Below are 27314 nucleotides of genomic sequence, written 5' to 3' on the forward strand. Positions count from 1 at the left end.
GGTTTTTTTTTTTTTTTTTTTTTTTTTTTTTTTTTTTTTAGATGCGCTGCGCAGCAGCTTGCGGTGACCTGGCAGGGAGATGATGTGGGCAGGATGAAGCCTGGGTGTGGCAGGGGCTTTGCCCAGTTTCAGTCCTAGCCACACTTGCCCCCTTGCCCTCCAGCAAATCACCTTGCTGATAATTATGGAGTAAAGTGCTGAAAGAAAGGAGGAAGTAAGCCAAGAAGGGAGCAGCTAGACAGAACCTACTGCCTTGGAAAACCACCACCAAGGAGAGTTCTTCTTCATTTCAGAAGATATACTCGGTTCACACCAGTCTGAAAACTGAAGTCAGTTTACAAAGTTGTAGAAACTTCCTTTGGACATTAGGTTTTGGAGAGGTTGGCCATCCTTCTACTCTATGGATTGTGAATCATCTAGTGACCAATGATTTCCTCCTCTCCCTCTTCAGCTCTCTTCTTGCTACCTAGCTGTTACTCCAACAGTTCCCCAAAGTGGAAGGAAGGAGACAAACTTGTAGCTTTGGCCTCATTTTTCGAAACCATGGTATAAAATTTCTCCAGGAAACTTGGTGAAACTAAGGGGCCAAATGATATTGAATGCAGGAATTATTTGTTTCAAATTGTGTTTCCTCCTCTGTCTGGGAAAATGTAAATTGGTTGTTTGTGGCTGTCAGAAAGGATCCTATCGGTAGTATGACTCCTTTGCCAAAATTCTTATTGAAAATTAGGACACTGGGTTATTATGAAAATGAGGGGACCACCCCCTGCACCACTTTCTTCAGGTGGTCAGTGGGAACTCGGGCCCTCCCGGTGTGCCTGAGCACCAAGTTGGCCATAGGTGGGGGTGGAAGGTGGTAAAGGAGGAGTAACCTTTAACAGAACCATTAACTGACCCTCTCTTCAGAAGTGGTCTCTCTAAAGAGCCCTCCTGTCCTCTGGTTCTTAGATTCCCCCCAATTAACTTCACCCCATCCTGCTCATACACATGCAGTGAAACACATTTTAGCTTTGTATAGGACGATGTACTTGTTTATAGTGGCTAATATAAACTTGCAAGTAGCTCTGTATTGTTTAACTGTGTCCTGTGTTTCTTGCAACTAGATAATTAGATATAGTGGCTTGATCAATTCAAGTTAGATTTTTTTGGCAAGAATATTTTATTTTTCCTAAGGAGGCACACAACTTTTGGTTGTCTCTCTTTTTGTGAGTTAGCAGCCATTGATGATCAATGCCTAAATGATCCATTAATCATTAGGGGGTGTGAAATGTACACCTACACTTCTAAATTTGTAAAAATAGGACCATTAATTTCATTTAAATATTTTTATTGAAGTATAGTTGACTTACAATGCTGTGTTAGGACCATTAACTTCTGACATTAGAGAATCTAATGAGAGGCTTCTTACTGAGATTAAATGGGATTATCATAGTTATTTGTTGAGCTACTTTTCTTTGGGCGCTGCACATACTTGTGTCAGATGTATACCAATACCATAAACCCTTTAACAAATAATAAAACTAAGATGCAGAAGTAACTTGCCCAAGATCACACTGCTAAAAATTGGTGGGGTCAGGATTCAAACTGAGGTCCATTGAACTAAAAGCTTATGTTCTTCCACTGCTTCCCTAAAAGATTTATTGCGTTACTACTCTAAGCAAGGCACTTGCACTTAGCACTGTAAATTAATTATTCAACTCTCTCAACACTACTTCGGTAGTGGTGTCATTGCCTCCTTTGTAATGACAAAGAAGCTAAGGTTCCTAGACGTTAGGCAACTTCCCCAAGGCCATACAACCTTGGAGTAAGGAAGGAAATGGTTCAAGTGTCCATAAGCGGCACGAGGCTCGCATGTTTGGCTTCCCATCGCTGTTAAGCTGTAAGAATTAGAGTGCAATGCATGTGCCTGCTAGTAAACAGTAAACAGATGGGAGCGAGTACTCTACGTAAGAGTGTATGGCTGACGCTGCATTAGAGCTGAGATCACTGCATTTGCAAGTGTCCTGAGAGGCAGCATAAGCGCGCCATAATACAAGGGGCTCGCCTCCGTACAGAGAGAGGGAGGGGGAGGGGGAGGCGGACCCTGCAAAATTTGGGAGGTCATCCCGCCTCTAGGGGGTGCCACGCGAGCCTGGCCAGGGTCCCAAACCGGCAGCACGCTCTTTTGCTTCCACCAGTGCTGAGGATCTCGGGATCCGGTGGAAAAACAGCTTCTTCAGGTGATAGGTTCCAGATCTCTGGGGGCGGGGACGCAGGGAGTGGGAAAAGCGGAGCCCGGTTAGGTGACCAGTCCAGAAAGCCGCCTGCTTCTGGGAGCCAAACCAACTCTACCGCTGAGGTAACGCCAGAACCGGCGGTGTCTGGTTTCGGGGCGGTAGCAAGGTAAGGTCCCGCTTTGTGGGCGGGGTTGGAGGCGGGGAGGTCCGGCAGGGGACGCGCTGTCACTCTGCTCCATCCCCGCTTCCTGGTCAGCGTCCCGCCCCCTCGGGTGCCTGCTCCCTGCCTGCGCCTAGTACTTGGGAACGCGTATTCCTCTGTCTCTGGGAGGGTCCTTCCCTTCCTCCACCCTCTGCTTTCCTCTCAGGTGAGGCCTCCATGGAGCGGTTCCTGGCCCAGTTGTGCGGCACCAGCGCGTTGCAGCCGCTCCCTGTGTGGGAGGGGGACACCACCGGCCACTGCTTCACCCAGCTGGTGCTCAGCGCCCTGCCCCACGCGCTCCTCGCTGTGCTCAGTGCCTGCCACTGGGGCAACCCGAGGTGGGTAGAGACGGGTGCAAGAGATCTGTCCTTGTGTTCTTGCAGACCTCACTCGAAACCCACATCTCCGTGGAAGTGTAACCGAAATAGTGAGATCTCTGGAGTAGGGGGCAAAAGTAGAATAAAATGTGGGCATGACCACTCTGCGGCATTGTGGCTGTCTGGGGCAAGTTACCTGACTTCCCTGAGCCTCATAACATCGTTGGGAGATTTAACTTAGATAATGCATTTAAGCATATAGTGCAGTGCTTGGCACATTTTTAAAGGCCTGATGCATGGTAGATATCATCACTTTTGTAGATTTTCAGATGCGCAAACACAGTTGTCATGAATTGGAGGCAAAAGTGGTTGAGCAATGTTTTTAAGCCAAAAAGGTTAACGTGTGCCGAAGATGTTGGACCAGTTTCTCACCACTTCCACCTAGGAAACCTCAGTGTTTATAGGCTAAGAAAAGCATATGTACTCGTTGGAGAGGAAGCAGTCGGTAGAAGAGAAGAGCAAAATCAGAACCTTATTCCTTCCTGAATTTGGGGCTATAAGGTGTAGGTGCTAAACTCACCTTGATTTTGTACTTAGTTCCTGCATGTCTAGATATGGCTAAAGTTAATCTCACTCTGGCTACTGGTAAGGCAGGAGGAATGTCTGGTCTGTCTTTGGGAGTCCCTAGTCCAATGGACAGACTATGTCCTTACCTAAGATGAGTTAGAGGATGATGAATCCCTTCCTTGTGTAGGAGAGGCTTCAGAATTGCTTGGTCTGGGAGGAATCCTGATTTGTCCCTTATGCAGAGACAAAAGTCTGGAGAGGGTTAGCACAGAGTGACACTGACTAACTCAGAAGGATTATCTGTGCTCAGAGGAATATCTTTTAAAAGTTGGCCTAGGGCTTCCCTGGTGGCGCAGTGGTTGAGAGTCCGCCTGCCGATGCAGGGGACACGGGTTCGTGCCCCAGTCCGGGAAGATCCCACATGCCGTGGAGCGGCTGGGCCCGTGAGCCATGGCCGCTGAGCCAGCGCATCCAGAGCCTGTGCTCCGCAATGGGAGAGGCCACAGCAGTGAGAGGCCCGAGTACAGAAAAAAAAAAAAAGTTGGCCTAGTCCTTTGGGATCTCACAGTGTAAGGAGAAGGCAAGAAAGACCAACATGTAATCCACAGAATTTGTGGTTATCTCACTTCATTTAACAGATTTTTGCAAGTTGCTGAAAAGGTTTAGAGAGATCCAGAATCTCAGACAGGAAAGGACCTCAGAGGGCTTTGGGTCCAGACTCCTCACTGCTCACTGTGCTGATGAGGAAAATGAGATGCAGAGAAGGAAAGAGTCTTGCCTGAGTTCATAAAACTGGTTAATGGCCAGCTTGGAGCCAGTGTACCAGCCTCCAAGGGCTCACAATGTTCTTCTGTCCCCACATCTTAGAAAAAAGAATTATTAAAGGTTGACTTTTATCTGAATATAAACCCCTCCATATAACTGTGATCACTGAATTTTTTAAAAGAAACCCAAAACATTTTAACCTACAATTAAAATTTTTAGTAACCCAGCCCTACCAACAACAAAGGGAATACAGATTTATATGTTTTTATATGAACCTCTTCTTATATGAACCTTCAAGGTGTTCTGATATGTACTGTTGCAGGTGTGTTTTCCTGCACTTGAGTTTTTAAAAAATTAATTAATTATTAGCTGCATTGGGTCTTCATTGCTGCGCACAGGGTTTCTCTACTTGCGGCGAGCGGGGTCTACTCTTTGTTGTGGTGCGCGGGCTTCTCATTGCAGTGGCTTCTCTTGTCGCGGAGCACAGGCTCTAGGCACGCGGGCTTCAGTAGTTGTGGCACGCGGACTCAGTAGTTGTGGCTCGCGGACTCTAGAACACAGGCTCAGTAGTTGTGGTGCACGGGCTTAGTTGCTCCACAGCATGTGGGATCTTCCCAGAGCAGGGCTCGAACCCGTGTCCCCTGCATGGGCAGGTGGATTCTTAACCACTGCCGCACCAGGGAAGCCCCCCTGTACTTGATTTTTAATGCAGGCAGATAACCCTTTTGTTTATTAAAAACGTTTTTTGCAAGCCAAGATGATACAAACAAAACTGAAAAGAGGTTTTTCTTCAGCTAGTGGAGTCACAAAAATGATCCACACCGTCTTCTACAGCCATTGGAGAAACAGAGATTAGAATATTCTGAGGCTTCAGAAAATTTAGGCTATAGTGTTAGTGTATAGAAGCTGTATGTAAGTCAAATTTTTATCCATCTAATAGTGCTTCGGATGAATTTAAGGGTTATTTTATGTAGATACTTTTGTAAAAATGAAAACTCATCTCTTAGTTGTTATCTGTAAGAAAATTCAGGTTTTTGGGGGTTTTTTTTGTTTGTTCTTTGGTGTTTTTTGTAATTAGGGTCTTCATGTTCCATACAACATTAACTCAGAATTTTTTATTTCTGTGGCAAAAGAATGACGAGAAATGGTATAGGTAGATGAGAAAAATGGGTTAGGTTAATCCAGGAAGATTTCCTGGGAGAAAAGACCCTGAGTTCCAGAGTAAAATGGGATGGAAATAAGGTATACAGGCAGGAAAGTGAGTTGGTTCCCTCTAGGTAAGTGAGTTACTGGAGGTATGTCTGGGCCCTGAGTCAGCCACGATATGCCTCCTTTTCTCTTTTCCCCCTTGTCCCCAGGAATCCAGGTTACATCCCGCGCTGCAGTCCTGGCTGGCGGGTCCGACTTGCATCCTCCTTCCTGCTCTCCATTTTTCCACTGCTAGACCTCTTTCCAGTCGTTTTGCCACCAGGAGCAGGCCCAGGGCCCATAGGGCTAGAGGTGCTGGCCGGGGGCGTGGCAGCTGTGGCCTGGATCAGCCACAGCCTGGCCCTGTGGATGTTGGCTCACTCCCCTCATGGCCGCTCCCGGGGGCCCTTGGCCTTGACTCTGACTGCCTTCCTGCCAGCCCCAGCCCTAGTGCTGACCCTGCTATGGCACTGCCAGCGAGGCACACTTCTGCCTCCACTTCTCCCAGGGCCCCTCTCCCGCCTATGCCTTCTCATCCTGCAGCTGGCTGCACTCTTGGCCTATGGACTGGGCTGGGCAGTCCCTGGGCGGCCACAGGAACCCTGGGCCCAGGGGCCCCTTCTCTCCGAGGGACAGGAACCCGAGGTAGCTGAAGATGGGGAGAGCTGGCTATCACGCTTTTCCTATGCCTGGCTGGCACCATTGCTGGCCCGTGGGGCCCGTGGAGAGCTCCGGCAGCCCCAGGACACTTGCCGCCTCCCCGACAGGCTGCACCCAACCTACCTAGCCCGTGTCTTCCAGGCACAATGGCAGGAGGGGACCCGAATGTGGAGGGCCCTGTATGGGGCCTTGGGGCAGCGCTACCTGGCACTTGGACTGCTGAAGCTGGTGGGGACCATGCTGGGATTCTCAGGACCCTTGCTACTGTCCCTACTGGTGGGCTTCCTGGAGGAGGGGCAGGAGCCACTAAGCAATGGCCTGCTCTATGCCCTGGGGCTGGCCGGTGGGGCCGTTCTGGGCGCTGTGCTGCAGAATCAGTATGGGTATGAGGTGCGGAAGGTGACACTTCAGGCACGGGGGGCTGTGCTGAACATCCTGTACCGAAAGGCTTTACAGCTGGGGCCCAGACGCCCTCCCACTGGGGAGATCCTGAACCTACTAGGCACCGACTCTGAGCGGCTGCTCAACTTTGCTGGGAGCTTCCATGAGGCCTGGGGCCTGCCCCTGCAGCTGGTCATTACCCTCTACCTGCTGCACCAGCAGGTGGATGTGGCCTTCGTGGGTGGTCTCATCCTGGCACTGCTGCTGGTTCCCATCAACAAAGTGATTGCCACCCGAATCATGGCCAGCAACCAGGAGATGCTACAGCACAAGGATGCGCGGGTTAAGGTGAGGGGCCGTTTGGGGTCCCTCAGTCATCCAGAGTCCCCAGGTCCTCCCGTGCACTGTGCCTGAGAGAGTGAGTATGATCTAGAAGTTGAGAGCTCAGACTGGAGAAAGACAGACATGGGTTCACATCCCAACTCTACCACTTACTAGTTTAATCACTTCAGACAAGTCACTTAACCTCTTTGGGACTTCGTTTCCTCATCTGTAAAACGAGGATAATAATAGCTTGCCTCATAACACAGTTGGAGGATCGTATGAGATACTGCTTGGCAAGTACCAGTCACAAAGTAAGCACTAAGTAAGTGTAGCCTGTTAGTAATATTATAGTATTAGCTCGTGCAGCCCTAAGAGCAACCCTAGGAGGTGGGAAGTAACCTGTCTGGGGCCAAATGGGATTTTAGTGTTAGAGCCAGGACCCAGTCTCCCACCTCCTCATCTCAGGCACAGAGCACCCCACAACCGCATGTGAAGAGGCCTAGGAGAACCCCAGCTACCTCTTAGGGGTGGGCTGTGGGGAAAGGAGTAGGTCTCTCTCCTACCTGGGCCAACTCTAGGTGTGAGGGTCTGGCTGAGTCGTTCTGGGTTGTGCAGTGATTGTAGTACCTTTCCAGAGGGGATGGTGGGCTTAGGGGTCCATACAGCGTAGTTGTCAACCTCTTACTGGAATAGCTCCGAGTGCTAATGGGGAGGGGGGTGTCTCTGAAAGTTGGTTATGGCATGAGGCCTTTTCCCCTACCTATGACAGCTATTGACTAGTCTCCAGGGCCACCTGGGAAGGCTCCAGTGCCTCCCTGGCTTGCAGGCTGGGGATGTTTGAATGTTAGGATTCAAGGAGTTCCTCTGGCCCTTGCCCGTCTTGCCTGGCCCTGTCCTCTGCCTGACTCTGGGCTGTGGTGTGCCCTCCTACACCTGTATACTCCTATAGGAATAGTTCCCATACCACCCGACCCCCCCCCCCCCCGCTTTACTCTCCACTGCTTCATCTAGGAAGGTGGGAGGATTCCAGCTCCAACCTGCCCCCAGCTGGAGCATATGGGGGCTCAGAATACCTGACATCTTGTGCCAGGAGCCTGGGGGAGACTGAGCAGAGGAGAACACACGTGAGCAGTGTCTCCACTTTGTACTGCTCTCTTGTCCCCACCCCTAGCTCATGACAGAGCTGCTGAGTGGCATTCGTGTCATCAAGTTCTTCGGGTGGGAGCAGGCGCTGGGGGCCCGTGTAGAGGCCTGCCGAGCTCGAGAGCTGGGGCGACTCTGGGTCATCAAGTACCTGGATGCAGCCTGTGTGTACCTGTGGGCTGCCCTGCCAGTCGTCATCTCCATCGTCATCTTCATCACCTATGTCCTCATGGGGCACCAGCTCACTGCCACCAAGGTAAGGACCAGGAGGGGAGGGGACAGCTGTAGGAATGCATGGGAGAGAAGCAGCAGCACGGAGACTGCAGTGGAGTGAGGGGTGGACTGGGGCCTTCAGTGCTCGCTGGGAAGGAGGGATGGAGGGTCCCTGGCTGCCTTATCCTTTCCCAACCAAGAAGAAATTCTCTGAAGGGACTTTTCATCTGGGGCCTCGGATATACAACCCTTCCCTCTGCGAAGGAATTCCTTTCTTTCCTCTCCTCTTCCTGTCCTACTTCTGGTTAGGTCCCCTTATCCTCATTCTGATGGCCTTGGAGGAAAAGTTCACGATCCAGTGCAAGGTGGATCCAGTGCTGGGTATAGCCGGGTGACGTTGCTACTTGGAAATTCTGAGAAGGTCTCAGAGTGAGCTAGGTGTGTGTGCTTATCAGGGAGCAACCTGGATCCCTGGAGGAGTATCTGGAATTTCTGGGATTCTTGGACTGGCCACCTCTGCCACCTCTAACCCAAGATTGTCCAGCAAACTCCTCAGTTTTGCTGCTGCCCTGTTTTCCCCTCCACAGACCTGTCTGCAGGGCCACCCATAGAGCAGGCCTTCAGATAATTCCCGAGCTTCAGGTGATGCTCCAACCCTTCCCCCCACCTTCGACCCCACTTAGGTGTTCACGGCCCTGGCCCTGGTGCACATGCTTATTCTTCCCCTCAACAACTTCCCTTGGGTGATCAATGGCCTCCTGGAGGCCAAAGTGTCCCTGGACCGGATCCAGCGTTTCCTCGACCTTCCCAACCACAACCCCCAGGCCTGCTACAGCCCAGGTAATGGGAAGCTGGAGGGCGGAACCTGGCACAGGGGAGGAGGGAACTGTAGCCCCTTGGTTGCCGTACACGGATGCTGCCAAGAGGAGCCAGAGGCAGCAGAACTTAGGCAGGGCAGGTGGCCATTTCCTGGGGGAGAATCCTCAGACCAAGACTGAGGCTGATTTAGCCCTGGGCAGGTAGATTGTGGATTAGAAGCCCAAGCTGAGTGGCTTCTTCCTTGTTCAGATCCTCCGACAGAGCCATCTACAGCCTTGGAGCTACACGAAGCCCTCTTCTCCTGGGACCCAGTTGGAACCAGCCAGGACACCTTCATCAGTCACCTCGAAGTGAAGAAGGTTGGTTGGTCAGACACCCTAGCAGAATCCCCGGACTGACGAGGGACATGCAAGCTCAGTGACCGATAAACAAGGACAGAGCCAATCATAGCAAGATGGCCCAGTGGCTCTAATTACTGAGGGAAGGACCAGAGGGGTTTTGGTGAGCAGGTTCTCATTGGAGAGGAGATGATACCTTATCTCTGAATGTCAGTTTTCTAACACACAGCCACTTCAGAGCAGTCACATCTCTCCCCTGGTCACCAGACCATTCACATCTACCCAGTCCAGTCCAACAATTGCATTTTTCTCTCCGTGTCCCTCAGGGGCTGTTGAGTTCAGAACAGACTCCAGAACTTATCCAGCATCTTCCCCAGGCTAGGGACCTCCGGGAGAGGCCCAGCAGCACCTGCTCAGAAGGATTTTGAAAATGGTACAGATAATCCTCTATTTAGCCTGGTGAAAAGGAATCACACCCTGTGACTCACACCCTGGCATACATCATCAAAGAAGCACTTGAAAGAACATTCCTGGCAGGACGGCAACTCCTCTTCACCGAGTCCTGAGTTTTCACTCTCCCCTGACCCGTGTCCAACCCTTTGCCCCACAGCTCAACCCAGCGTCCTCCAGTGGAGCCTGAACTGCCTCTGCTGCATTTGGCTCGTGTTTCTGGCTTGGGCTGAACGTTTTGTTTTTCCTCTTAGTTCAGGCAAGACAAGGCTGGAATTTTTGAAAGGAATTTTACTAATGTGTCAGTTGGGGCTTTTTTGGAAGTAAGTCATAGAAACCCACTGGAGCTAGCTTAAGCCAACAAGAATTTGTAAGGAGGATATAGAGATGAATTGCGGAATCCACAGGCAAGCACGTGGGCAGATCTCAGCAGCAGCCCAGAGCCAGGCCTCGACTCGCCGAGCAGCTCCTTCCGTCTGCTTCTCTTTCTGTATCTGCCTCATTCTTCTCTCTCTGTGGACCTGCTCTCCACCGAGTAGAAGACAGGCCTGCAGAGAGCCCTTCCACTTACAGGCCACAGCCAGGAAGAGGGAGGCTTCCCAGGGAAGGGCTCAGGTTGGTCTGGTGTCCGCTCGAAGATAGGCTAACCCTGGCTGGCAGTGTGGGACATCACAGACAGAGCTGCTAGGAGCCCCACCTGTTTCTTTTTTTTTTTTTTTTTTGCGGTACACGGGCCTCTCACTGTTGTGTCCTCTCCCGTTGCGGAGCACAGCTCCGGACGCGCAGGCTCAGCAGCACATGGCTCACAGGCCCAGCCGCTCTGCGGCACGTGGGATCTTCCCAGACCGGGGTACGAACCCGCGTCCCCTGCATCGGCAGGCGGACTCTCAACCACTGTGCCACCAGGGAAGCCCCCACCTGTTTCTATGGAAGGAATTTTTTTCCATTGTGTACAAAGAGATAGCTCCATGAATGTATGTTACAACTAAGCAAGGAAGGGAGCACAGAGAATTTTAAACTGCAAATCACAGAAATGGGTACCTGTGCAAAACATTGTTTTTGCCCCGAGCTATTAGAAATCTAGCTGCAGGGACTTCCCAGGTGGCGCAGTGGCTAAGACTCTGCCTGCCAGTGCAGGGGACACAGGTTCGAGCCCTGGTCCAGGAAGATCCCACATGTGGCGGAGCAGCTAAGCCCGTGCGCCACAACTACTGAGCCTGCTCTCTACAGCCCGCGAGCCACAACTACTGAGCCTGTGAGCCACAACTACAGAAGCCCGCACGCTTAGAGCCATGCTCCGCAACAAGAGAAGACACCGCCATGAGAAGCCCGCACAGCACAACGAAGAGTAGCCCCCTCTCACTGCAACTAGAGAAGGCGCAAGCACAGTGACGAAGACCCAACGCAGCCAAAAATATATAAATAAACTTATTATAAAAAAGAAAAAAAAAAAGAAATCTAGCTGCAGGTGGAGTTAGCCAGACCAGCATCCGGGCCCCAAAGCCTGGAGTCCTTCCTTCCCCTCACCACATCCTGGGTCGCCTGCCTCAGAGCTTTCCTTGGAAGTTCTCGGGCAGTTTTCCTCCCGTGCTCTCTGGCACACTGCTGCTCTCCAAAGGCCCTTCACACAGTGAAACTGATGCTTCTCTGAGCGGAGAATAAAACACCCTACTCCCCTGGGGCCACACAGCTTCTGTCACTGAGGCACAGCTCAGCCTGTGGGGTGGAGAATTCTTTCCCTCCAGGCTAACTGGGGCCTAGAGAGAAGCCTTCATGGGATGATTGCTATCCCAGGGCCTCAGGAGGGAGACCTGACACTTCTGTGGCTTCCTCGCAGGGTATGCTGGTGGGCATCGTGGGGAAGGTGGGCTGCGGGAAGAGCTCACTGCTGGCTGCCATCGCGGGACAGCTGCACAGGTAAGCAGCTTCCAGCACCCCGTGTCCTCAGCTCTGCCCTTCGTCAGCACTTTCCTGGCCCCTGCTACATGGTGGACACCTTTTTAGAGGCCACAGGATGCCAGGATGAGCAAGACATGGTCCCTTTCTTGGGAGAGTTTTCAGTCTGTAAAGGGGAAGGAAGTGAAAGTGGGTTCTCAAAACCATCACACAGAGTGTTAGAAGTGCTGTAATAGTGAGTGAAGAAATAAATGGAAACAGCCAGCATCAGCTACTCTTTCAGAAAGTGCGCTTGTGCACGAGAGGGATCCAGAGAGGAGCAGAGGTGTGAGGGAGGGCCTTCTTATTTCGCGGTGAGAATGAATGAGTGCAGGGTGGTGGCCACACTCTCTTCTGAGCACATCGACATATGACAGCTGCTTGGCTGCAGCCAAAGAGCAATTTCTTCCCTCCCCAGTCCAGAGTGAGCCTCCAGCCTTATTAGGATCCCTCGACCTCAGTGGCTGCCGATCTAGAGAGCCATGTGACATGGAGCGGGACCCCGTGTAAAAGACAGCAATCTGGAGAGGCTTCTGAGAGGCAGGGGCTGGGCAGAAAGGGGACCAGCGGGGAGCCAGCCTCCCATGCTGCTGGCCTGGCTCTCTGCAGGCTGCGGGGGCGGGTGGCAGTGTGGAGGCTGTCCAAAGGCTTTGGCCTGGCCACCCAGGAACCCTGGATCCAGTTTGCCACCATCCGAGACAACATCCTCTTTGGGAAGATGTTTGATGCCCAGCTGTACAAGGAAGTGCTGGAAGCCTGTGCCCTCAACGATGACCTCAGCGTGAGTGCCTGGCCGCCCACTTCCCCGCGTCCCTAACACCGCAGGTCAGAGACTTGCTTCTCTGGGAGGGGGTTGCTTGTACTCAGGCATCATTTACCCAGGACTGGCCATCAGGCTTTGATCCTCCCAGAGAGTCCAGCTTCTGCACAGGGCCTGGGGGGTGGGGTGGAGACTGGGTGTTCCACACAGCAGCCGAGGGAACCCTGCAGCCTTTGGGACTAGGGGAGGGTTTCCTATGAGGCTTAGCTCTCTGTAGGTCTGGCTAATGGTCTGATTCAAGAGGCCTTCTCCCACCTCCCACTGGAAGAGTCAAGGTTATTCTAGAGAAGTCTGGCAAGCCCATCAGACCCCCCACATCCAGAATGCTAAATTTAAGGGGGATGAGAGTCCAGCTTTCTCCCGTGACTTTCCCACCCAACCCCCATATCCCCTGCAGGACTGTCATCAGCACAACCCTGTCCAGGTAGATGTGGAACTTCCCTGGAAAGGAGGACCTTTGACTCCAGCCATGGAGCACCTTATGTCCACTTATCATTTGTTTCTACATCAGGCATTTCCCAAATGTCTCCTGGGTACTGGGAGCTGTTCTGGGTACTAAGAAAAATGAGTCACAAAGCTTTTCCCTCAGGGGAGCCACCATCTGGTCGACCACAGGTGCTTCCTCTGGTATGGGGACCCCTTAGCTAAGGAGACCTCTCGCAAGGCCACAGGATACCTCTTCCAAGGCTCGGGATACCTTCCTTCTCTAAAAACCTAGGAAAGTTTCACTTTGAATTTGGCCATCTTCATCCTTGCCTGTTAAAAAGGCAGGGTAGTGAGTGTGACGGAGTGGTTAAGGATCTACATTCGTGTCCTGCCCTTTACTAGCTGTGGAATGACCTTGGGCATGGTACTTACTCTGAGCTTTGGTCTCATCTGTGAAAATGAAATAATGTCAACTTCGTAAGGTTGCTGTGGGGGTCAGATGAGATGATGCCTGTAATGTGCTCAGCACATAGAAAGTGTTCAACAGGGGACTTCCCTGGCAGTCCAGTTGTTAAGACTCCGCGCTTCCACTGCAGGAGCCACGGGTTCGATCCCAGGTCGGGGAACTAAGATTCTGCATGCTGCGTGGCGCAGCCAGAAAAACAAAAAACAAAAAGAGGAAAGCTTATTAAAAATTCCTCAAGAAAAAAAAAGAAAAACGTGTTCAACAAATGCTCTTTTTTGTTGGGAGTTGTGGTTTGTCCCCTCTGGCTCACATACCCCAAAGTCAAGTCCAGTCTCCTCAAGTTCCCTGGCTTTCTGACCCCCGCCATCTCTTCCCTGCAGAGGGATAGGAAATGGGGTGGAAAGTATTGGGGGGCTCGCTGACCAACACTGCGGGGCCTGTCCTGTCAGATCCTGCCTGCTGGGGACCAGACAGAGGTGGGGGAGAAGGGTGTGACCCTCAGCGGAGGACAGCGGGCCCGGATTGCCCTTGCTCGTGCCGTCTACCAGGTAAGTTGAAGATGGGGGAGCCCGGAGCCTCAAGAGCTTCGCTGGGGAGGGGGCAGTGTGGAGATATTTTCATAGGCATCCGGTTTCTTCCCTCCCCCCTGCATACTCCTAAGGTGTTGGTCCCTTGGCCATCCCATCCCCCTTTTGTAGATTGAAGGCAGAATTAAAGGCTCTTTAAAAAGCATTATGTGGCTTGAGGCACTGGGACCCAGCAAAGCTGAACACTGGCCCTGGGGCACTGGCCTTGCATAACTGGAGGGAAGTCCACCCTCTGGTCTCACCACCTTCTTTACTGCTGTAGCCCCAGAGTTCCTCTCAACCGTATTCCGGGATGGCCTCAAGATCACGTCCTAGGAGAGGTCTGGGTTCTGGCCAGAGGACTTGATATCCATGATGCCCCCACCTCTCCCTAGGAGAAAGAGCTCTATCTCCTCGATGACCCTCTGGCCGCCGTGGATGCGGACGTGGCCAACCACCTGCTGCACAGGTGCATCCTGGGAGTGCTGAGCCACACCACGCGGCTGCTGTGCACCCACCGCACCGAGTACCTGGAGAGGGCTGACGTGGTGCTCCTGATGGAGGCTGGGCGCCTCATCCAGGCTGGTAATGTGGGCCACCAGGGTGGGAGCCCGGCTGAGCGAGGGAGCCATCTGCTCGGGTGCGGCAGATGGATTGTCAAGTGCAGACTCTGCCACCCCCTCTGTGTGTGATCTGGGCCCCGTCATACTTCTGTCTAATGGGAGACCCTCTTCTGCCTTCACAAAACTGGTGTGAGGAACAGAGAGCAGGAGGGAAAGGAGCCTGTGGCTTTGTGACGCAGGCTTTGTGACTGGGAGCTTTGGGAACTTAGAGGCCCAGGATCTCAGAGAACAGTTTGATGTCCTCGGAGAAAGGAAAGCAGTCAGGTTTAGAACAATCATTTTATTTAAAAACAAATAAACAGAAACTCTGATCGATTATTATCCAGAGGGACATGGCCATTGGCACGTTCAGTGGAGAGAAACAGGAGCAGATGAGGCTCCACCAGCGGGTTAGGACTTCCAGGAAGCATGAGGAGAAAGCCCAGCGGTAGTGAGCAGTGCCTCTGGACAGGGTTCTCACAGATGGCCGTGACTCTCCTCCCTGGGGTGAACATTTTCTGTCTGTGCTGATCAGACTCCAGACACAGAGGGATGGACTTGATGGTCCTGCTCAGGGTCTGCGGATCCAGGGCACAGCCCTGCTAGGGTAGGTCAGGGAGGGGGTCCAAAGAGCATGGGAGGTGGATTGGCTCACATGTCTAGAAAGGCATAGAATATACCCAGAAGAGCCCCCTCCTAATCTCCCCTGCTGCCTTCCAGGGCCCCCTTCTGAGATCCTGCCATTGGTACAAGCTGCCCCCAAAACCTGGGCTGAGGATGGACAAGAGTCTGACCCAGGTACGGCCCGGGGTGAGAGGGAAGAGCCTGCTCTTCGCCACCACACTTGTAGGGAGATGTTTCTAGGAAGCTTGCCTGCCCCTGAGAACACTAAGGTTTCCAACTGTCATCCTGTAAGCTTAATACCCCCCCGCCCACCTCTCTGATTCTCACAGTCACAGCCCAATCAGTACAGAACCCAGAGAAAACAAAGGAGGGGCTGGAGGTGGAGGAGAGCACGTCTGGCCACCTGCTGCAGGAAGAAAGCAAGAAGGAGGGCGCCGTGGCCTTCCACGTGTACCGTGCATACTGGAGGGCCGTGGGCTGGGGCCTGGCCCTCGCCATCCTCTTCTCTCTGCTCCTCATGCAAGGTAGGAGTAAACCCTGCAGGCCTTCATCCCACCCCCAGCCCTGTCGCCTAGGTCCCCATCACATCCATCACCTTGTGCTAATCACTACAAAGCCCAGACACTCAACCATGTGTGGGCGACAGCTGGGACTAGAGACATGTCCCCAGTTCTGAGGGTCCCAGGGGCCGGGAGCCGGGGGGGAGCAGGGATGCTCCGTAGCCGCCTTCTGATCTGCCCCCAAGGCTGACTCCCGTTCTGCGGATTCAAGATCACGCTCTCCCCAGAGTTGAAGGGTGATGGGCCCAGGAAAGAAGTGCACACTGGGGAGGACATAAGGTGGGGACGGCTGGGGAGGAGGGTAGAAACGGGGCTGTCTGAATAGAAAGAAGAAGATGAGCTGTCTGGCAGCTTTCTCCTTCCCATCCCCACCCAGCAACCAGGAATTCGGCTGACTGGTGGCTCGCCCACTGGATCGCTCAGCTGAAGGCAGCCAAGAATAGCTCTCAGGAGGCACCAGCTCCCACCAGCCTGGGCTTCGCAGGGCCACTGTCTGCCCAGTTGCTCTTCTTCTTCCCCGGAAGCCTCTAGTGAGTGGCTGGGGCCAGGAGCAGGCCTGGGGCTCTCAGAGTGGTTGCCAGGCAGGGAGTGAGTTGGGGGGGCTGGTGTTCCAGGGCCTGTGTCTCCTGGAGGGTGGGGAGCAGTGGCGTTGGGAGGGGCCGTGGGGAAGGGACCCCTGAGTGGCCCCACTTTGGGTTACCCACAGCCCCCTCCCCACCACCCAGCACCTCAGTGTTCCCACTGCCCAAAGCTGCCCCCAATGGCTCCTCAGACATCCGTTTTTACCTCACCGTGTATGCGACCATTGCTGGCGTCAACTCCCTCTGCACCCTTCTCCGGGCAGTGCTCTTTGCAGCGGGCACCCTCCGAGCAGCCGCCACCCTGCATCGCCGCCTGCTGAGTCGAGTCCTCATGGTGAGGGGATGGGAGGGTGGGGGTGGCATGGGGGGCCTTTCCCGGTACCTGGGCTCCATCAGGGGCCTGTCCCCACTCCTGGTCCTCAGGAGAAAACAGCCCCTCACAGATGGGTGCAGCACTTGAGACCTGGAGAGGCCAAGAGCAGAGCAGCTGCCTGGGTTCAAACCCAATTACTTAGGCCTATAGCTTTCTCATCTATAAAGTGGGGAGAAGAGAATCTTCCTCAGATTTACTTCCGGCGCAGAGGACTGAGCTAATCACCCCTTAGTTCATGTGAGATCCCTTTTTAATTTTATGTATTGATCCATTCCTATCTATCTGCAAACCCTGCTTTCATTTCCTCTCCTTTCCTTGATGAGCAGCCGTCCTAGGTGTGTTTAATATGCATCTTTTTGGCTTTTTGCAAAATGCCTGTGTTTTGTGTACACATAGTTTCACAAATGACATTCCTTTTCTCACAGTTTTCATTTAGAGTCTTTCTGAGGTCCATCCCTGTTGCTGTGTGTATATATAGTCTGTTGCTTGCCGCATAGGTCATTATGGGGATTAATCAGTACATCGAAAGTGCTTGGGATATAGTACCTGGCATATACTAAGTGCCCAATTACAGTTATTATTACCGATGTTGTTATTATTACGAAGCTCTTTTTTTGTCTGTTATCTTATTAGGGCCTCATTATAACCCTGTGAGGTGGGTACTATTATCCTCCTTTTACAGATGAGGAAACAGGCTCTGAGAGTGTGTGCAACCTGGGCAAGGCTAGTTCTGTGGCCGTGAACCCAGGACATGTGGGTCTTTCCCTTGCCTTTCCAGGAGCAGCTGCCCATTGTCTGCCCACATCTTCAGGCTGTGAAGGAATTAATTTCTCATAAGCTGGCTTTAGGAAATGCTTCAGCAAGCCTTTTGACCTAGTGCCTTGCCTTAAGATAGGACTGATCCCCAAGTAAAGGCAGAGAGTTGGGGGACAGGGAAGGTAGAGAAAGGGAAAGGGTCTTTGAGACCGTACCTCCCAATAGTAAGTAGTCTAAGTAGCTAGCAGTTACCAAGCACCTGCTCTGTGGCAGGCAGACCCTACTAAGCTCCTGACTGCTGTCTGTGGCTTCAGTCCTGCTGTCAGCCCCGGGAGGTACAGTTTCATTACTATCCCCCTTTTTGAGATGAGGGACAGGGGCCTTGAGGAGATGAAGCCCTCTTACGTGGGGTCTCACATCTGGTAAGTGGCAGGGCTGGAATCCAAGAAGCAGTCTGACTCCGGAGCCTGAGCGCTTGACCATGGGACAGTGTGGACTTTGACTGCCGCCCTCCCCACTCTGTCCCGCCACAGGCAATCAGGATGTTCCTCCTAACATCTAACTAAATCTCACTCATGGCCTGAAGACTCCATCTTCTGGAAAGAGATTAGCTACCTGCCCTTGAAAGGGGGGTAGGCATGCCTAGCACAGAAGTAGAGGGGTGGCCCGCCTGGCCTCTCAGGGCGCCCGCTAGCCAGAGGGATGGGAGAGACTGTCTCTTTCCCACCTGGGGTATTCTTCCTCTAAGCTCCTCCAGCCCCGCCTCAGTGCCCCCAAACTCTGGGGACACTTTACTCCTTTCCTCTTCTCTACCTTGGGCCTTTCCCCCCAGCCCACCTCCCCCGGGGGCTGCCTGCATGGCTTCTCCGCTGGCCCCTGCCCTGGCCCACCCACACCCCTCCTCCCAGGCGCCGGTGACTTTCTTCGACGCCACGCCCACGGGCCGGGTCCTCAACCGCTTTTCCTCCGACGTGGCCTGTGCGGATGACAGCCTGCCCTTCATCCTCAACATCCTCCTGGCCAACGCGGCAGGCCTGCTGGGCCTCCTGGCTGTGCTGGGCTCTGGCCTGCCCTGGCTGCTGCTGCTGCTGCCACCTTTGAGCCTCATCCACTACCGCGTGCAGCGCCACTACAGGGCCTCCTCGAGGGAGCTGCGGCGCCTGGGCAGCCTCACCCTGTCTCCTCTCTACACCCACCTGGCTGACACCTTGGCGGGCCTCCCTGTGCTCCGGGCCACTGGGACCACCTACAGGTGTGTGAGGTCCGCCTCCTCCAACCAGTGCGAGGGGGGTGAGGTGCTGGGGGGAGGGGGGACCCCTGAGAAGAAGGGGGTCGGGTCTCAGTCTCCTGAGAAGGGAAGGGTGGGTGAGGGCATAGGGGGAAGAGGAAAGAAACAGAAAAGGGGGAGAGGTGACGCTGAACAGACCCCTACGAGAGAGCACATTGGCTCCTCCGTACCACTGAGGTGCAGCCTGTGGGCGTGCAGGTCAGCTCCGAGGAGGAGGCATCCTACGGGCAGGGCGTCTGGGCAGGTCCGTGCAGCTGTGGCGTGGCTTCCCCCAGGTTTGAGGAGGAGAACCAGAGACTCCTGGAGCTAAACCAGAGGTGCCAGTTTGCTGCCAGCGCCACGATGCAGTGGCTGGACATTCGGCTACAGTTAATGGGGGCTGCAGTGGTCAGCGCCATCGCAGGCATCGCCCTGGTGCAGCACCAGCAGGGCCTCGCCAACCCAGGTGCCGCCCCGGGACCCTTCACTCTCACCTCAGAAGTGTGTTATTCCCAGCACCTGCCCCAGACCTCTCCCTGCACTGCCCCTACAGCCCCAAGCATTTTCACCTCCCAGCCTGGGTTCCCTGTGAGGATATGTTGTAATTCTCATCACCCGCATTTTAGAGTTGAGGAAACTGAGTCTCAAGGAGTCCCTCACCCTGGTGGTCGTGGATCTGGGACTAGTCAAGTCTTCTGATCTCTGCCCCTCCCTGCTCACCCGTCCTCAGCACTTAGCAACTGGCCCTAGCCCACCTGCCTTCCACCCGTCCTCCCTCGTAGCCTTTCCACTCTGCTGCTGCAGCCAGCCTCCTGTGGGCCTGGGCTGGCTCCTGCATCTTCTTCCGTCAGTGCCAGCTTCCTCTAAATGCCCACGGTCCACAGCTCAGGGTTCGCCCGTTCTCCCCAGCCATCCCCACACACATCCCAGCGTCCAAGCCTCCCCTGGCGATTGTGTTCCCTTCCCCCAGGACTCGTGGGCCTGTCACTGTCCTACGCCCTGTCCCTGACGGGCCTGCTCTCCGGCTTGGTGAGCAGCTTCACACAGACAGAAGCCATGATGGTGAGCGTCGAGCGGCTGGAGGAATACTCCTGTGACCTGCCCCAGGAGCCCCAGGGCCAGCGGCCGCAGGTAGCCTGCGCCCTCACCCCAGCCTGGTGCTAGAACCCTGAAGGATCCTCCTGACAGCCCCAGTCTCTCCCCCAGTTCCTTTCCTTGTGCCCCTTACCATTTTTTCTCTGCTCCTGTACCGTCCCCTGTGATCTCCCTGATTTTTGTGTCCATCCCCCCATCACTCCTCGTTTCCCCCACCTCTCCTCTCACGGCATCCATCCCTCATTCCTCTCGCTTCCACTCTCCTCATTCCTCCCCGTCTCACCCATCTCCCTCCCTCTCCCACCCACGGACCCCACCAGCTGGGCATTGGCTGGCTGAGCCAGGGGAGCGTGGAGTTCCAGGATGTGGTGTTGGTGTACCGGCCAGGGCTGCCCAATGCCCTGGATGGGGTGACCTTCTACGTGCAGCCTGGAGAGAAGCTGGGCATCGTGGGCCGCACGGGCTCTGGCAAGTCTTCCCTGTTGTTGGTGCTCTTTCGGCTGCTGGAGCCCAGTTCTGGGCGAGTGCTGCTGGACGGCGTGGACACCAGCCAGCTGGAGCTGGCCGAGCTCAGGTCTGGGGGAGGGAGGAGAGGGGACCAGACTACTGGCACTTAGAGGAAGGCCCAGTTAGGAAGGCTTTATATAAACTCAGGGCAGACAGGGTTGATCAGGTGAGACGGAGGATGGGACAAGCAGGCGAGGATAGTGAGCTGCCAGTGCTCAGGTAGGGGTTCATAGCTGTGGTCCTAAGGTTTTCACCTTCCCAGTTTCACCTTGTACTTCCCAGCATACACCTTCCGCTCTAGACCACCAGTCACTGCCTCCTGAGTCAGAGCCTCCCAGGTGCTGTGACCTCCGGCTTGGCAGGCGGTGCTTGGGACAGCTGGAGACCTGGGCCAGTTTCCTCTGGCCACAAGGGGTCTCATCTGGAGCTAAACACCCCTCCCAACCACGTTGCCCTAGTATCATTTTTTCTGAGTTCCATGATGTGGAAAAAGGTAGGGATGCTCTGTCCTAAAGCCCATTACTGATCCCAGGCCCTGGCCCTGGCCTTCCTGCCTTCTCTTCTAACCTGTGGTGGCCATAGGTTGACCATATGGCTCCTCAGGACCCAATTTCAGGCCTGCTTCCAACCTTGAAGCATCCCCTACCCAGTCATTCCTTGGTCCCTTCTGGTCATTCTTTGCCATCCACTGCTGTCCCGTGATTGGAGTCAGTACCATACAGTTTAGCTCGTGCTTGTTCTGTTTTGCCCCTCAGTGAGATGTAAGCTCCTTAAGGGCAGAGTCTAGGCCTTTGGTTCCTTTGGTATTCCTCATAGCACTGGCACCGTTCTAGGTACATGGCTGACCAAGTGGGGAACAGGACGGGGGTTATGATCAGGTCTTATCCCCAAGCTTTTCTGAAGGGCTGGACCTATAGCTAAAACCTGTGCTGGGAGCAGAAATGGCCACATCTCCAGCCAAGACCCCCACGTCCTGTCCCGTCCTCATCCCCCAGATCCCAGCTGGCAATCATCCCCCAGGAGCCCTTTTTGTTCAGTGGAACTGTTCGGGAAAACCTGGACCCCCGGGGTCTGTACGAGGACAGGGCCCTGTGGCAGGCCCTGGAGCAGTGCCACCTGAGTGAGGTGATCATATCTATGGGTGAGTTCTAGGTCCTATCCTGCATGGTGGCAGGAGTGAGCAGGGAGGGGGTTGAGGGAGGCTCAGAACCCAGGGATGAAGATGCTGCGCTTTGCAGGTGGTCTGGATGGTGAGCTGGGCGAGGGGGGCCAGAGCTTATCTCTGGGGCAGAGGCAGCTGCTGTGTCTGGCCAGGGCTCTCCTCACAGATGCCAAGGTAAGACAAGAGGAAGGGACATTCGAGAGGGCCAGGAAGAAGGCAGGGGACGTGTGAGGGGTGGGGGGTGAGGAAGTGGACTGGGGAGAGGTCTCAAGGGACCTAGTTAGAGCTGGAGGTGGGGAGCTGTGGGCTGGCCTGCGCCAGACCAGGAGGCGGGGGCTGGGGCTTATGTAGCAGCCACTGCTGACCCTCTTCTCCCTCCTCCCTGCTCATCCTCTCCACATGGTCCAGATCTTGTGTATCGACGAGGCCACAGCAAGCGTGGACCAGAAGACAGACCAGCTGCTCCAGCAGACCATCTGTAAACGCTTTGCCAGCAAGACAGTGCTGACCATCGCCCACAGGTGTGTAGGCATCCAGAGTGAGAATCTAACCAGGGGCTAAGGTGTCATGGACCCATAGCCTCCCTTCCTTTCAGAAACCCCAGGGGTCAGGGCTCTAGAGATTTCCAACCCCCATGAATCTCAGCTCTGTGTTCTCCAGGCACCAACCCAGGCCCTTTGTAGCGCATTGTCTGAGGGAGCCTGCAGCCCCTCCCCTAGCACAGAGCCAGGGGCTGAAGCCTGTGGGGCAGGCTGGTGCTGTCCAGAGGAGAAGAGGAGGGGAAGCAGGTCAACTTTCTCTAGGGCGTTGTCCTCCATCCCCACGCTGACCACCCTCTCCCACGCAGGCTCAACACGGTCCTGAACTCAGACCGGGTGCTGGTGCTGCAAGCCGGGAGGGTGGCGGAGCTGGACTCCCCCGCCGTCCTGCGCAGCCAGCCCCACTCGCTGTTCCAGCAGCTGCTGCAGAGCAGCCAGCAGGGAGCCCGCTCCTCTCCCTGAGGGCCCCGAGTCCCCGCCCCACAGGGCCTCGCTCTGTCCTACCCACTGCTGCCTGGCACAGGGGGGCCTGCCGCTTGTTTACACCCTTCTGTGGCTCTACCTCTCTCTCACCTCCGCAGAGGGGAAAAGGGTACCCCGGATTCCTCTTTACAAACCACTCCTTCTCGGGGGCAGAGTCCCGCGGCTTCCCCAGAAGCAGGCCTCTGCTCTGGCCCTCTTGCATCTGGGACTCCAGGCGGATTTTTTCTGACAAAGGAGCCCACATGCACTTCCATAGTTTTATTTGATAAAGTTCCATCTTACACTCTGTATTAAAAAAATAATATTTCTGGCATGAGGCTGAGGTCCCTCAGTGTTGGGTATCCCAGCTGAGGGGTGGCGAGAAAGGGCCAATCCACTCTGAGCGGCAGAGGAGGCGAAGGAGGGGGCAGGAAAGCCCCCACCTCCATCACAGTGCTGTGGTCTTCCCAGGCTCAGGGGGCAAGTCAGGCGGCAGGGGGAGCCCTGCCGACAGCATGCTAACCTGACACTCCTGGTCCTGGCGCGCCGGGACATAGTGTGGGGCAGGGTAGCAACAGGGTCCGGGGGGGCAGACACCCCGGCGCCAGGCCCTCAGCGTCAGCAACACCGTGGACAGGACCAGAGCGGCAGTGACAGCCCCAAACAGCACCACGGCCACCAGGCTAGACTCGCCCAGCCTGGCCTCTTGCCTCCGCACTACCTCCTTCACGGAGATGCGCAGCAGACCGGCGCCCCCACTGTGGGGAACAGGCCCCGTGGCAGGTACCACCACAGCCAAGGTGGGCCCTGGGGGGATGTCCGCTATGGTGGCGGGATCTGGGACGGGTAAGACTAGCTCACAAGTCTTGCCACCATAGCCACTTGGGCAGAGACAGTCAAAGTCGTGGACCCGGTCCCGACAGCGGGCCCCTCTCTGGCATGGGTGGCTGGCACAGTCATCCAGGTTGATGGTGCAGAAGCGCCCAGCAAAGCCCTCAGGGCAGAGGCAGGAGAAGCGGTTGATGCCGTCCAGGCAGGTGGCGCCGTTAGCACAAGGCCGCATCAGACAGTCGTCCACGTTCACCTCGCAGCGGGCACCCACAAAGCCCGCCAAGCAGCGGCATGTGAAGTTGAGGGCGAAGCCCTGGTCGTCCTGGCACTGCCCGCCATTCCGGCACGGGGAGCTGAGTGGGGTGGGAGAGGGCATTTTACCGACTGCCATCTGCAGGGTAGCCCGGGTCGACATCCTGATCACTGCCACCACTACCACCCCCCTTCTAGCTATGTCACCTTGAGCCACTTTTCTGTGAGCCTCAAATGCCTCATTTTAAAACTAGGATTAGAGGAATTCCCTGGCGATCCAGTGGTTAGGACTGTGCTTTCACTGCCAAGGGCCTACGTTCGATCCCTGGTTGAGGAACTAAGATCCCACAAGCTGCACAGCACGGCCAACAAATAAATAAAAGTGTTACAAGAAATTTTAAAATAAATGTTTAAAAAATATATAAAAATGGGATAAGAGCAGTACCCAGCTTCCCAAATGGTAAGGGTTAGATGAGATAATCTAGGGTCAAGCAAGTAGCAGAGGGCCTGGCCCCAAAGCAAGGCTCAAGGCAAGTGTACGGTTATTATCCACGCAGGCTCTCAGGCTTGACGTGGAAATGAGGAAGAGTCCAGACCTGTAGGCCATTTCCCCATTCACCACGAGGCATAAGGCTGCTGTGTGGAGCAACTTCAGGGGCTGCGTGCCACCCTTCCTGGGAGGATGAGGGGAGTCCTAGGCCCTCAGCCTCCCCACCCAGGGGAGTCACACATTGATGTGTTACACCTCCAGCCCCTGTAGATTTTTGTTGGAGAAATGGTTCACATGGTACCAAAAAAGTTGAGAAACCCTACAGATACTCTGACAGACTGGGTTTTATCTTCGAGTACCCCCGTGTGGGACTTCTGACCGTCAGCCCTAACACTGCCCCACCATCCTCTCAACAGTCCTCTCTCCTCCATCACCAGATCCTCATCTAACCTGGGGCCAGCACTCACCCTGCCTGCTCACAGGGTCCGGCCTTGCGCTCACAGTCACGCCCGTGGAAGCCCGGTGGGCACACACAGTGGTACTTGCCGCCCCCATCATATACGCACTGGCCTCCGTTCCGGCAGGGGGACTGTGTGGTACAGATGTACTCATCTGGAGAGGAGACCAGGAGGGCTCGGGGTTAGCCCCTCATGTCTGGCACCCAGACCTGCCCAGGCCCCACCCAAAGTTCTGTGGGTGTGGCTCGTACTACGGTCCCAGCCCGGGCTGGTACAGTGTAGTGGGGGGAAACAACAACACTGAATTTGGAGTCGGGAGGCACTCAGCCCTGGCCCTGTTAGTCTGTCTCAAAGTGCCTTTGGGCAAGTTGTATCTTGTCTGTAGATCTTAGTTTCCTCATCTGTGATATGAGTACAGTTTTCTGCAGGTGTCTTGCCTACCACATGGGGTTGTGTTTAGGACCAGTTCAGACAACAGAGGTATAAAGTCTAAAATTATAAGCTACCATATATTTTCGGGTTTGAGCCAGACACAAGAGGCGCTCAATAAATAAGGATGGACGTTCTCCCAAGACACATGGGGTCCCCAGACAACAGCTACCCTCTCTACTCCCCTACCTTTGTCACAGAACTTGCCTGCCCAGCCACTGTGACAGATGCACTGCCAGGGCTGGTGGCAGGTACCATGCTGGCAGCCAGGCATCCTCACACAGCGCTCACAGTGCAGCCCCTCCCAGCCTGGGTCACACCTGATGGGGAGAAGCACAGGGTCAGGGCTCTGGGTAGAAGGATGTGAAGAAATGGAGGAGGCAGGATCAGAGCTTCTAGGAAACAGACAAATATGACAGCCCCCAAGTGAAAGCAGGCCTATCCCAGGTTGGTATAGGGCTGTGCAGGGTCACGGGACACATATATGGTATCAGACCATCAGACACCAGCATTCAAGTCCTGGTTCTGCACTTTGTCTAACCTTTCTGAGCCTGTTTTTTCACCTGTAAACTAGGGATACACCTGGCAGGGATGTGTGGAGGAGGAAATTACGATGATGTCTGTAAGTGCCCCCAGCACAACTCCTGGCATGTCTGAGGTGCTTAGAAACATTTTTTTTAAGAAGAGTGACCTTGAAAGGTCATCAGGACTATCTTCCTACCCTGATTCCAGGGCAAAGGCCTGCTCTATTTCGGAGAGTCCCAAGCACCCTCAGCCCCTCCAGGACCTTGCCCTGTCAGCTCATTTCCTTATGACCAGACACTCTTTTCCTCCTGCTGCAGAATTTGCCCAACCCCACCCCACTGAGTCAATTACTCAAATTCATCAGAAAAGACTCTCGTAAGCGCTTCTCCCCAGCAACCCTTGCAACAGCCTTTCTTTTCCAGGCTAAACCAATTCTATTTATGTCTTTCCTTTATCTCCCCTTTTCCTTATGGCTCCCACTCTCCACACTCCCTCAAGCTTTGGGTCTTTCTCCTGGTATCTTGAAGAGGAATGTTGCAGAATGCCTGGTTGGGAGAGTGAAGTGGGGAGCCATAAGCTAGAAGAAGCAAAGGAGAGGCAAGGCAAAGGGGAACTGGGGAGGAGTAAGCACAGGGTGAAGGGCTGGCCTTCTGCCCTGTGTGCCATGTGCACGAGGGGATGGGGAGAGAGCAGTAGAGTCTTAAGCCCCTAGACATTCTGCTCTGGGGCTTGAGCTGGTTGTGGGTGTGGAGGCCCGGGAAATGTGGAGCACAGCGTTTGGGAGCACGTGCTCGGAGAGGTACCTGCAGGAGCCATCAGGCGCACAGCAGCCATGGGCCAGGTCACAGTGGGAGCTGCAGTCATCAGCTGAAAGAGATTGATGTGAGAGGAGTGAGCCCGGGGTCAGCGCTCAGCTGCCTGAGATGCGGGGCTAGGGAGAGGATGCAGGGTCCCAGTAATTGGGTGGACTCAGCTCTGGGACAGGGCAGAACAGAGACTCATCCCATTCCAAAGGGATGTCCTGGGTGTCGCCAACCCCGCGGGTCGGAGCGGCTGCAGTGCCATCTCTGGCCGGCAGAGGTCAACGTGCAAGCGAGGGACAGCCGGACAGGGCCGCGACCTGAGCCCAGGGGAGCGCTCACCTCGGGCAGGCTTTACGGGTGCCCCCAGGATGCACAACAGGCACACGAGATGTAGGCAGCGGCAGCCGCTGGGCATGGTCAGCCCCGGCCCCGGGAGGGACAGACGGACCGCCAGACGTGCTGACACCTGTGGGACGGCACAGGCTGGGAGGCGGCCGGACGCGGAGATAGCGGCACAGATTCCGGTTCCGAGTGATAACGAGCCGAGAGGGGAGAGGGGCATCCAGACAGAAAAAAGCGGTGGGGGAAGCGGAGGGGGCAGCGGAGGGCGGGGGCTGGGAAGGTCTGAGCAGACGAGGGGATTGGAGACAGGAACCGGGAGCGGGCTCTGTAGGAAGGAGTTGAAAGATGGGCAACGCAGAGGGAGGTCAGGACACTGGAGGGGCCGGGGAACGCAGTCGGACGGAGAGGGACATGGAACAGCGCCGAGGGGCGTCCTCGAGCACGGCGGCGACTAGGGGGCTGGTTCCCGGCAGCGAGCAGTCTCTGCCCCCCACCTCCAACTCCCCGCAGGACTTGCTCCCGCATCCCCTTCCTACCTCCACGGCACTCGGCTCGGCCGCGGCGCGGGGCCTGGGCACCCCAGAACGCCCCCAGCCCAGCGCGCCCCTGCCCTCGCGGTCCTCACCTCGGGCTGGGAGGCGGCGCGCCCCGGGGCGCAGAGCGAGGCCGGATCCGACGGACTCAGCTGAAGGGCTGGGCCGGGGCGCTGGACCGCCCTTAGCGGGTCGCGGGGCCAGGCGCCCAGGCGGCTGCCATGCGAGCCAGCGCTGGGGAATCTGGGGCTCAAGGCGACCCCGAGCGGCGGCGGCGGCGGCTCTTCGCACGCGCTCAGGCCGCCTGCCAGGCGCGGCGTGTGCCGG

At 55.1% G+C, this 27314-nt stretch overlaps 2 protein-coding genes across 6 annotated transcripts; one reads left to right on the plus strand and one right to left on the minus strand.

The window, feature by feature from the left end:
• The first annotated feature begins 2195 nt into the window (after nt 1–2195).
• Nucleotides 2196–22628, plus strand: ABCC10 (ATP binding cassette subfamily C member 10). 5 transcript variants are annotated; one of them, XM_024766085.1, is made up of 22 exons: nt 2196–2382; nt 2585–2756; nt 5426–6644; nt 7792–8019; nt 8660–8816; nt 9045–9154; nt 11421–11500; nt 12128–12299; nt 13680–13778; nt 14192–14381; nt 15119–15196; nt 15352–15546; nt 15959–16112; nt 16308–16497; nt 18201–18544; nt 18856–19025; nt 19530–19690; nt 19975–20228; nt 21157–21302; nt 21400–21497; nt 21732–21844; nt 22171–22324. In XM_024766085.1, the coding sequence occupies exons 2-22, from the start codon at nt 2596–2598 to the stop codon at nt 22322–22324; spliced, it is 4473 nt and encodes a 1490-aa protein (XP_024621853.1). In that variant the 5' UTR covers nt 2196–2382; nt 2585–2595. The 5 variants fall into 5 exon arrangements, with proteins under 5 accessions (XP_024621853.1, XP_024621854.1, XP_024621858.1 ...); XM_024766086.1 differs by having other exon boundaries at nt 2228–2338; XM_024766087.1 differs by lacking the exon at nt 2196–2382 and having other exon boundaries at nt 2596–2756; nt 22171–22628.
• On the minus strand, nt 22589–26611 carry DLK2 (delta like non-canonical Notch ligand 2). Its single transcript, XM_024766091.1, has 5 exons — nt 26452–26611; nt 26113–26176; nt 24974–25104; nt 24365–24509; nt 22589–23508 (listed from the first exon to the last, which is right to left on the minus strand). Exons 1-5 carry the CDS (start codon nt 26525–26527, stop codon nt 22773–22775), a joined length of 1152 nt encoding a protein of 383 aa, XP_024621859.1. The 5' UTR covers nt 26528–26611; the 3' UTR covers nt 22589–22772.
• Nucleotides 26612–27314: the final 703 nt, after the last annotated feature.

The sequence above is a fragment of the Neophocaena asiaeorientalis genome, unplaced genomic scaffold, assembly GCF_003031525.2.
Source record: "Neophocaena asiaeorientalis asiaeorientalis breed wild unplaced genomic scaffold, Neophocaena_asiaeorientalis_V1.1 scaffold46, whole genome shotgun sequence".
Classification (NCBI taxonomy): domain Eukaryota; kingdom Metazoa; phylum Chordata; class Mammalia; order Artiodactyla; family Phocoenidae; genus Neophocaena; species Neophocaena asiaeorientalis.

Coding starts and splice junctions, on each gene's coding strand:
- ABCC10 (XM_024766085.1), top strand. CDS start 2,596: ATGGAGCGGTTCCTGGCCCAGTTGTGCGGCACCAGCGCGTTGCAGCCG. Junction 12,300..13,679: donor CCCTCAACGATGACCTCAGC/GTGAGTGCCTGG, acceptor CTGTCCTGTCAG/ATCCTGCCTGCTGGGGACCA. Junction 16,113..16,307: donor TTCTTCCCCGGAAGCCTCTA/GTGAGTGGCTGG, acceptor CCCACCACCCAG/CACCTCAGTGTTCCCACTGC.
- DLK2 (XM_024766091.1), bottom strand. CDS start 26,527: ATGCCCAGCGGCTGCCGCTGCCTACATCTCGTGTGCCTGTTGTGCATC. Junction 26,177..26,451: donor ACCCGTAAAGCCTGCCCGAG/GTGAGCGCTCCC, acceptor AATCTCTTTCAG/CTGATGACTGCAGCTCCCAC. Junction 23,509..24,364: donor GGACCCTGTGAGCAGGCAGG/GTGAGTGCTGGC, acceptor CACCCCACTCAG/CTCCCCGTGCCGGAATGGCG.